The sequence below is a fragment of the Palaemon carinicauda genome, chromosome 31 (assembly GCF_036898095.1).
Source record: "Palaemon carinicauda isolate YSFRI2023 chromosome 31, ASM3689809v2, whole genome shotgun sequence".
Lineage (NCBI taxonomy): Eukaryota > Metazoa > Arthropoda > Malacostraca > Decapoda > Palaemonidae > Palaemon > Palaemon carinicauda.
In genome coordinates this window covers 53,407,215-53,418,907 of record NC_090755.1, presented here as the reverse complement: position 1 = coordinate 53,418,907, position 11,693 = coordinate 53,407,215, and the positions used below count along the sequence as shown (strand labels likewise).

Genomic DNA, 11,693 nt, shown 5'->3' with positions numbered 1-11,693 from the left:
CCAGCGATTTGTCCGACATCATTAAAGGATTAACTTTGTGGGGAAACTTAAAAGAAAAAAGAAAAAGAAGAAATAGCTTTATTTCAACACCTTTACAAAACAGTATTTGAATCATTGAGAATATATTAAAACATTTAAAACTAGAATATGGAAATATTTTTAAATGAAAGATTATGAGCAATAGCCCGAAGATAGTTCATAAGATCTGGTCGGTTTTCACGATCGTTAACTATATTTTGTATCCTTTCTTCACGACGGATAACACATTTCTTTCTTTTTGGACAAGACTCGCCTCGCAGAATGTGTTCACATTCATTCATTACGTGCTGCTGCTCTTTTTGAAACTCACCAATTATGCGATAAACACCGACATGCGCATTACTAAATTTTCCCATCGCCTGTGCCATGCTTCGACATAGTTCTGGGTACGAGGAAATCCACCTTGGAAGCATTCATACAGAGACCACAAATTTGGTGGAAACAATGGAGGCGATCGAACAGCTACACCGTTGAGCAGATATTTTCTTATTCTGCCACGCACATAATTAGTTTCAAACCAATCGACTACTTCATGAGCTTCATCAGGCAGATGCAGTTTCAGTTCATCGAAAGCTCCTGGTATTTCAGCAGATGGAAGGAATGCTAATGCAAACAAATGACGTAGTTTTAGACTGAAATTTTCGTCGTTACCATATCGTATAGCCAATCCACTTGACTGAAGTCTGCGCCAAATGCAGCGGCCAAAGTGGAAAAAACAAACGTTATTGGTAACCGCTTCAAATTCACTTTTTGTGGCTTTGATTACACTTAACTCTGGATCTGTCATTATGATTCGAGGGTTCAAACACAATCCATTCTCGTCTGCAAAATCTACCAAAGCTTCAAATAACCGTTTATAAAGTGACTCACTTTTTCCTGTCATTAGAATATATACTAGCGGATATGTTCTAGAGGTATCTGAGCAAACAGGGGCATGGATTGTGTAAAGTTGATAAAAAATTGTGGGGACAGTTTTGAAGGTTCCGTCCATGATCCACATTGAAGCATGTGCTAGTTTCTCTACACTAGCTTTAGTGGTAAACATCAGAAGTCTCTCTCCTGCTAGAGTCGAATCCTTCACTAAAAACAATTCAGCATTTAATGTTTTTTGCAACACCAGAGGAACTTCTACATCAATAATAGTCTTTGATTCTGGAAGATGATGAGCTTGCCGAATTCTTTTAATCTTTTGACGAAGTGCATTTTTTGATGGCAAACATGGAACAATTTCCGGGTTAGCAGTGGTTGTACACGATTGTATAATCTGACACGGGGCATCTTTTGTGTTTTTAGCTTGGTTTTTTACTTCACCTATGATCTTCGAAACGTTCGCTGCACTTGCATTGGGTGAATGGTTGTGATCTACAGTTTTTTTAAGAATATGTTGTCCATTTGAAAATATGGTTATTGCTCGGCCTTTGCAATTAAGCAGTTTCCTACTTTCACAACACCAGTAGTATCTATTGTTTAAACTTTTCTCTTTCACCATTAAATAGCCATGTGCATTCAACTTATCAAAACCTTTTTGCGAAGGAACAATTTCACAGATCTCTTCCATTGTTGTTATGGGCTTCACGCTTATAGTATTTTGTAGACTACAATGAAAAAGTGACTTTATGATAACACAAGGACAGACTAAACTAAAAGACATCGTTACAAGAAATTAAAATGGTAATTGCCCCAAGCTCGTACAAGAGAGGGAGAGTGAGAGATGGTTAAGACAAATGGATAATTTACTGGGTTTATGATAATTGGGGATTTTAAGATTCGGGATTTTAATTCATTCGGGATTTTAAGTTTAGGGATTTTGACATTCGGGTTTTTAAGCTTCGGGATTTTGATCGGAACTCCATGTACATATATATATATATATATATATATATATATATATATATATATATATATATATATATATATATATATATATATATATGTATGTATGTATATATATAAATATAAATATATATATGTAAACAAACATATATATATATATATATATATATATATATATATATATATATATATATATATATATATATATATATATATATATATATATATATACATATATGTATGTATGTATGCATGTATCCTCATAAAAATACGCCATACATCTATAGTTGACGTATTGCTAAATAAAGTGTAATATAAAGGCTTAATATTCTATGAATCTTTGTCGTTCTTCATTTCCATGCCAGAATTCCGTATCATCATAGTTTTCATCTTCAAAAAGCGTCACTCTTTATGGATGTGTATTCATAACTCTCCAAATTTTATGGATTCATAATACATTCATATTCGTAATTCATCACTCTTTATGAATTCATATTCCAAAATCATCACACTTTTTTCCTGAAACAGTTTTCTTGTGGGTGATTTTCAAGGTCATCGATGCCTAGGCGTGATTTGTTGTACAAGAATGCCAAGTCAGGTTTCCAGTTCAGTGAAGAAGTCAGTATTGTCTTTTGGGACCCAGGTGAAAATGACATACAAATCTTTAGGGGGAAAATCTAATCTTATTTTCTCCTTGGTACAACTCTGCTTCTGTGTGCAGCATCCACTGTACGAGACACTGCCACCATCGAAGTGTGGCTCATGCAGTGATATTTGGTTTATTTACTTGTTAAGTATTTCTCTTTTTTGTGGGGTAGAATAATTCTTCTATGAAGTTATTTTTTCATTGAATTTGATTAGCAGTTTTATATTTCGATTCATTATAACCTAACATAATATTAAGGAGATTTTATAGTATGTATATGCAGAACTATTTTGGGGACTTTGATTAAAAACTGTAGTTTTATTATTAATTTTCAATAGGACGGTTCCGTTTGGGTACCACTATACCATTCATGACCCTGATTTTGAAGAATACCTTACCAAGAATATTCATCTTTTAAGTGAAGTAGAAATGACAATAATATTTTCCAAGGTGACCATAAAAGGAAAAGATAAAATATAAATTTTGTGTCAAGCACTCCCTTTCTTAATTGAAAAAAATGGTGAGCTCCATAACTTCTTAGGAGACGAGTAGGTAAGAAAATCAGACTACGTAATTATATTGGCTGGTATTTTTTTTTTTTATCGGTGACAAAGACATTAATCTTTAGATAATATCGATAAATACGTGATTTATTATGCCATTAAAGGGTTGATATGCAAATTCAGTATCTGTAATTACTGCAAGAGCGCTTCAAATATGACGATATTATTGCTAATGATCCATTAACAAAATAGATGGACTTAACCTGGGAATGACATGAAAGTAAAGCTGTTTTCGGCATCAACGGTAGCGTCGTTATGATACTGTTTTACTGAAAGGTTTGAATAAATGAGAAAATGGAACGGATATTTGATGTTATGATGAAGAATATCAATTTAGCATTGCTTATGTTTCTAGTCAAAAAAGAAAAGAAAAAACATTTGTGTGAACAATAGTTGCTCATCTCCAGAAATTTCATGACAGACAGCCAGACATCCTCCAAATTTCCGAACGCCAAATTCCTGGTATACTGCGAGTACCAAACCAGAGAGACGCACTGAAAAAATCTCTCCCCATCTCCATCGAAGGACAACTCGACTTCCATTGGAAGTTGTAGATTCATGAAATTTGGTTGAAAAAAGAATAGATTTTCCATAATCTACAGACTATAAAAAAAGACATCTGTGATTATTTTGCTTAGTAATAAAAAGAAAGGAATGTGGAAAATTAACCAAAATTCTTCTTCTAGGATGTGTTCATTCGGAAAAGGTTGAAAGACCAATTAATTTTCTTTATTTGTTTGTTTCCTTCTTTCTATATTAAACCATCTAAAATATGATTAAAGAGTTGAAATCTCAGAAAATACAATATAATGACGAGAATTTAGAATTGTAATAGAAGATGTATTTATTGGAATTGATGTTAGCAATAAGCAACAGTGGAACTGATAGAATGTTGACAATGTCAAAGAAATTTATAGAATACAGGAAGATAGAAAATAAACCAATTGAAGAAAAAACAGATGCTCCAACAAGTTTTTAGGCCTAAGACTAAAACAAGCCAAAGTTTTAAGAACTTTATTTATAGACGATCACCTTTAGCAAAGGTTATGGCACAGTCTATATACTGTATATATATTTATATATATATATATATATATATATATATATATATATATATATATATATATATATATATATATATATGAATATATATCCATACATATATATATATATATATATATATATATATATATATATATATATATATATATATATATATATATATATATATATATATATATGTATATATATATATACACACACACATATATATATATATATATATATATATATATATATATATATATATATATATATATATATATATATATATATATATATATATATATGTGTGTGTGTGTGTGTGTGTGTGTGCTTACTGCGTTATATGCATAAAGTATATATGTATGCATACACATATATATATATATATATATACATATTGTATGTATGTATATGTGTGTTTGTTATTTTAACTGATATTGATTTATGTATGTGTGTTTATGTGTATTTAGGGGTTCCTATCAAAGTCAGGGAGGATGGAGATGAAATTACAAAGGATTAAGTATCGGAGGGCTTATCAAGTTACCAGCCTCTTTAAGAAACGTCCTAGGCATTATCATCCTCAAAATAGATCCCTGAATCCAGTTGAAAACTCTTGTGTTGGATCAATAAATGATATATGAATAAAGTGGGAGCGCGCTGCAGTCTGAAATATAGAAATCTTCATAAATACATTTCTTTGGGCTTAAATCGAACTGGGAATTCTTTTAGGCGAAGGAAATAGGCGATACTGATGTCATGCATAAGAATAGTCTTTCTTCCGCCGGAGGAATTGAAATTCTCCCGATCGGAAAAAGACGTAACCTCCGAGGAAGAGGAGGACTGGATCCTGTTTACGAGGCTCCCGAGAAGGAATTTGGTTTAGTTTCGAATTTCTTATCGATTTCATTTTTGGTGGGATTCTATTCTCGAAGTCTCGTCTGATAGAGAAAATACTGAGCGAGATGACACCGCAACATTCCCTCACTTTTGTGGCTACACTCTTCTCATTGTGACCTAGAGCTCTCAGCATCTTTTTTTACTTGCGGCTCTCTCCGTTGCCCTTTGTTCCTTCATGGTTATTTATAATTTATTCTTTGTGATTGTTTAGCCAAAATAAACGAATAGAGAAAGATACAAAAAAAAAAAAAAAAAAAAAAAAACGTATATCAAGACTCTATCTCGCGATTTTAATCATGAATCCCAATGCATAAGACCAATCATCATAAAAGAAGTATCACCATTCAACTTGTTGTTATGATGAGTGAAATACATTAAGATTGTCCGTGGTATGAAATTAATAATATGAATAAAAAAAGTTGACAGACAGACAAGGAAAATGGTGTAAGATCCAACACCTCTATACTAACATCTGTCTATATCAACACGATACTGTACTTGGATTCCACTACTGATACCAAACAGCCAATGGCAGATTTGTCTAGATAACGTATTGTGGCCGACCCCCCCCCTCTCTCTCTCTCTCTCTCTCTCTCTCTCTCTCTCTCTCTCTCTCTCTCTTTTTTTTTACACACACAACCATCCATTCTTTCATTCACCCATCTATCCATCTATCTATCTAGTTATTTATCTACCTATTTATCTAGTTTTTGGAGCTTACAGTTATGGTAGATTGCATGAAAATAGCAATATATTATAATATTTATATTATAATATTTATATTATAGTATTTATCAATATGATTGCAAAATACCAATACACTGCCCCTCGATTTAGTCCAAAACGTCAAAGATTCCCCACCGTAGCAAAGCAAGAATTGACAAATGATTCGGAATCCCGCAGAGTGCATTGCCAAAACGCTTCCTCCTTAATCGCATTACGCAATTTGCTGCTTAATTTGCATCATGATCAAGAGATTTCATTTACAGGAAATTCTGTCTACGGCAATATACTTAAGAAGAGTCTTGTCTTGCATTGTTCTTCTGTTTGGGAAAATGAGAGAAGAGTCTGTAAAAAAAAAAAAAAAATAGAATAAATGTTAGAATACGAGCATCATCTAAAAAGCAGTGGAAATAGGTAGACAATGAATAGATGCAGAAGGAAAAGTAATTATATTTTAAAGACAATTGTGATATTTGATGGTATTAATTATCCTTTAACTAAAGATAACTCATGTTTTCGGTATTTTTGATTAAAAGTAAAAAAAATGAAGCTTTACGAGGACCTCCTTCCTCATCGTCAAAAGAGGAAGACAGCGTTTGAATTGTAAGTAATAAAATTGAAAAAAGGGTTAACACTTTTCCTCGTCTACTAAAGTTAAAATGTAATATATTCCCTGAAATAGACTTTTAAAACCCTTTAAAGGACGCGAATAGTACTCATGAAGGTCAGGGTTTTCAAGTTGATATATATAATTTAATTACAACTCCTGAAACTCAAATTTAGCTAAATTTTGATATGCAATGAATGGCGTCTTTTTTCATATTATTATTATTATTATTATTATTATTATTATTATTATTATTATTATTATTACTTGCTAAGTTATAACCCTAGTTGGAAAAGCAACATGCAATGGCTCCAACAGGAAAATAACCTAGTTAGGAAAGAATAAAAGGAAACGGAATAGTGTGACAGAGTGAACCCTCAAGCAAGAGAACTCTAACCCAAAACATTGGAAGAACATAGAGGTTATGGCATTATCCAAAACTAGAGACCAATCTGGAGTGTCCTAGAAAATCTGCTTGTCAGATATAATAGCTAAATATTCTCTTCTAATGTTATCAAGTGGAAAGTAGCCACTGAACATATAGAGTACAGTAATTAATCCCTCAAATAAAGAAGAATTTTTCGGTTATGTTAGCGTTGTTAGATGTATAAGGACTAAGAAAAATGAGTTAAGAATGGGCCAGACTATTCTTTGTATGTGTAGGCAAAAGAAAAATGTGCGGTAACATCAGACTACCGCCACCAACGGACTGATGGGAACATTTCCACTATATTGTACACACTCAAAGCTGCTTTGATGTGTCGATGCAACTACTCCATTTACCTTCCAAAGCTTTCCTTCGTCTTCCTCAGACTCCCAAGGATACTCTGAATATCCCAGTGACTGAAATGCTACATGATGACCCATTGATCGTCCCTTCAGAATTTTGTCTATAAAAACACCCTACTTGGTGCCTGCTGCTGGTCTCCGTTACCTATGGGCATTGCTCCTCGCTAATGCCAAAGCACCACAGTACCGAATAATTCTAGGGAAACTCAAGGGAATACAGGAAACATATTTAGACATTATCAAATCGACAATACCACTCTCCATTATAATGTTGTAATCATCATTAAAGGAGGGAGAGGACATTTGTCAAACTATGATATCATGATGCTGTAGTAACTGCTTCTCTTACCGCGTATTGAAAATAAAGTCGTTAGCGATCGTCTTCAACACAGAAATGGCCTCTTGTATTGATGCTTTAACCATGTTTATAATTTTCTCACAATCTTTCAATGGAAATATAACTATTTAAATATTGATTCTTGACACCGATAATAATGCGATTAAAAAGATAAATATATATATATATATATATATATATATATATATATATATATATATATATATATATATATATATATATATATATATATATATATATATGTATATATATACACATATATATATACATATATATATATATATATATTCATTTATATACATATATATATATATATATATATATATATATATATATATATATATATATATATATATATATATATATAAATATATATATATATTTATTTATATTACTTCGTTATGCATGCTGCATAAAATTTCTCATAATTCTGAAAATCCTTTACATTCAGATCTTCCACCCTATTCGTAATACTAGTAATGCAGTTGATTCTAATAGTCAGGAATTCTCCATCATGAAGTTTAATACTACACAGTATTCTAGAAGTTTTATTCCAGCTGTGACCAAGTTGTGGAATGATCTTCTTAATTGGGTAGTTGAATCGGTGGAACTTCATAAGTTCAAACGTGCAGCGAATGTTTTTATGTTGAACAGGCTTATATATGTTTATTTTATAGTTTATATAGAATATATCTGTTTTGATTTTGAGGTTTTTAAAGTGTTTTATTATTTATTAATTATTTCTCACATCGTTCATTTTTATTTATTTCCTTTCCTCACTGGGCTCTTTTTTCCTGTTGGAGCCCTTGGGGTTGCAACATATTGCTTTTTCAACTAGGCTTGTAGTTTGTATATATATATATATATATATATATATATATATATATATATATATATATATATATATATATATATATATATATATATATATATATATATGTCCTAATTCATGTATGCAGAGATATCATGTACGACAAGGAAAATAAACTTTAATATTCATGAGTATTCCACAAAAATCTAGGTCTCAGCTTATTGTTGCAGAGGTTGCAATTTGGTAGTGAAGGGAGTTTCAGTTGCAGGTGGGCGCTCGAGTTGACAAGTCCCTCACCTGAGAGGGTAGTTGTGTATAGTGTACTTACGAATAGACCTTTTGTAATAAATGAAGAAAACCTATATGCACGGGTCATATTGGTGTCAGGTGTAAAAACAAATACGTCTGTTTGTGTATGCTGTGAGTGAAGTTGTTCTTTGAGCCAGTGAAATAAAAGATGCCGAGATACACAAGGACTAACATAGCAGACACTGCTACTGCAGGAGATGAGAATGAAGGAGCAGTGGGATATAATGTTCCCGATGAAGAATATAGACAGGAAATTAGAATGAAAGAATCGGAAAGTAAGTTAGAACAGTTGGAAGAGTTAATTAACAGATTGGTGGTGGAACAAGAACAGGAGCGGCTTGCAACCACAACATATCCGACGTACATGGACGAAGTGAAAGTACACATGCACAGCCGATTGAAGATATGCAAATCGTAGCTCGAAAGTTGCCAGAACTCCAGGCAAGTGTTAGGCCTTTTGATGATCAACGGCCTAACGAAAGGTTTCAATCGATTTAAGTGTTTTGGAGAGACTTTGAAGTAGCCACATATGGGTGGTCATAAAGAGAAAAAGCCATTAAAGTAATTAGATTGCTGAAAGATCCTCCGGCAATGGAGGTAATGTGTTGGCAGCAAGAATGTTTAAAAAGTTATACTGAAATAAAACGACGCTTAATTGAGAAGTATGCCTTGCCTGATGCGAGAAAGGGAGACCTAAAAGAAAATTACAAACCCAAAATACGGGAAGGTGAATCCATTCTTAGTTTTGCAACTCGCATTTTTCGGGATTTCGATTCGTTTGCTACCCGAAGGGCCAATCTCCCAGAAGGTGATAAAAAAGCAATTGCCCGTAAACTTATTCGCCGATTGGTAAACCCGTATTTATGTGGTTATTTGTTTGATGACAATCGCTCGGTAGCAGACGCAGTGAGTGCGATACAAAACATTTTAGACAGTTTGCCAGAAGAAAAAAGGACTGTGAATAACGGGCCCGATTCCGAGAAGTTGGCAGCCATGAGAGGCAGTCGACCACTGAAGAGAGGTAAGGGGGAATGCAGTCAGCAGATTAGCAGAGTCTTCAGATATTGGCACTGTGGGGGAGAGGGGCACTGACTAGTGGAGTGTCCCACCCAAAAAATTACCCGCTGTTACACTTGTCACCCCTACGGTCATCTATCTCGAGAGTGCCCAGGACGGGCGGCCTGTAGCACACGCACACCTCCCTCGCCCAACATCCGAGAAAAAGGAAACAGAGGAAGGGGGAGACGAGGGAGTTCGGTGCCCTACTGCATGTCATCACAAGCAGTAGCCGAGGAAGCAGTGACGAAAGATGTGACAGAGGAGGCACTGGGACCTCCATCGGCACCCCCGACCTCACCCCCGCAGCACTAGGGAGAGAACCAGGGGGCAGCGGCATTTCAGCTTAGGTCATTGGCCCGTGCCCCATATCTCGTAATGGCCGTCTGGGAATGTTAGTAGTTAGGATCGACCTGCAAGATAAATCCATCCGAGCGCTGATTGACACGGGAACCAGTGTTTCATTAAATGAAAAAAAATTCTCCTCAAATCCACTACAGCCAGCGGCAGCCATTGTCCTTGACACGCCAAGAGGAAATAAACTACACATAAACCATACCACAATCGTCAAATTCCAGGTGAGGTCTGTGAAGTTTACACATAATTTTTTTGTTTTGCCCACCTTGGGAATTTCCCAGGAATCTGGGAAAAGATACAATAACAGTAAAAGCAGGAGGGTACATTTTGCCTATAGAAAGTCATGAGACAGTAAGTGCGTGTGTTAGCTCAGAGTGACATTTAAGTAGGGTAACAGCTGTACCAGAGAGAGGAGAAGTCTTGTCTCCCCAGACTGTTATGAACATATCTGTGACCCCATGTCGCCCTCTTGTGGAAGGAACCAAGGTAGTTGTTAAACCCCATGACATTTGGGCCCATATGATATTAGAGGGCTTGACAGAAATTAAAGAGAACAGAGCTGATATAACGATAGTTAATTTGTCAAATAAAAGAGTTATTTTAGGAAGTGATTCTGTGTGTGAATTAGAGTTATGTGAAATTGCTTATAATGGGATGTTGGGAGCCACAACTCTAGCCCGCACATACGAATGCACTCAAAATTTGATTAGCAAGCGCAAAAATTATGTCCATCATAATATCAGCCTATAGTTAGTGACATTGTCAATACTTATTCCCATGTAATTGCAATTGGAGATGAGCCACCCGGGAGGATTGATCGATTTCCCTTTAGCATTGAAACTGGGCAGGCGGAGCCGATCAGGCCAAGGCCTTATTTCCAGGGAGAGATAGAAAGGGAAATTAATAAATTAAGGGAACAAGGGATAATCGAGGAAAGCAATTCCCCCTGGGCTTCTCCAATTGTAGCTGTTAGGAAAAAGTATGGCTCGGTAAGATTGTGTGTGAATTATAGGCTTGAATGCAGTCACTAAGGATAATGCCATCGATCGAAGAATTACTTGCGAAAGTACGGGATAGCAAATATTTTACAACTGTTGATTGAAAGTCTGGATACTATCAAATGCCCATTCAGGAAGACAGTAAATGTAAAACGGCATTATTTGCTAACGATCAATTATTTCAGTTTAATTTTCTTCCTTTCGGTGTTAAAAGTGCTCCAAGTCATTTTTCTAGAGTAATGATGGTGGTTTTGTCGCCTTTAATTGGCCATAATGTTCTTGTTTATTTAGATGATAACATAATTACAGGGAAAACGGCCGAAGATCATAATAATAATATTCGTAAAGTTTTAGAAGCATTGCGACGTAATGGTATGAAAATAAATTTGTCAAAGTGCAAATTTTTCTGTAAACAGGTCGAATTTTTAGGACACATAATAACACCAGAAGGTATCCAACCCTGCCCCAGTAAAGTAACCGCTATTAGAGATTTCCCCAGGCCACGTAACTCTAAGGAAATAGCTGGGTTCCTTGGGCTTGCTGGTTGTTACCATAAATTCGTAAGAGGTTTTGGAGAGATAGCGAGACCCTTAGATGTTTTAAAGAAACAAAATGTAATAAATTGGGGAGGGGAAGAAGAAAGGTCCTTTAACCATTTGAAAG

At 34.5% G+C, this 11,693-nt stretch overlaps 1 protein-coding gene across 1 annotated transcript; it reads right to left on the bottom strand.

Annotated features, from left to right (window-relative positions):
* Nucleotides 1–352: 352 nt before the first annotated feature.
* On the bottom strand, nt 353–1,597 carry LOC137624748 (uncharacterized). Its single transcript, XM_068355698.1, has one exon. The coding sequence runs from the start codon at nt 1,595–1,597 to the stop codon at nt 353–355; it is 1,245 nt and encodes a 414-aa protein (XP_068211799.1).
* Between the last annotated feature and the right edge of the window lie 10,096 nt (nt 1,598–11,693).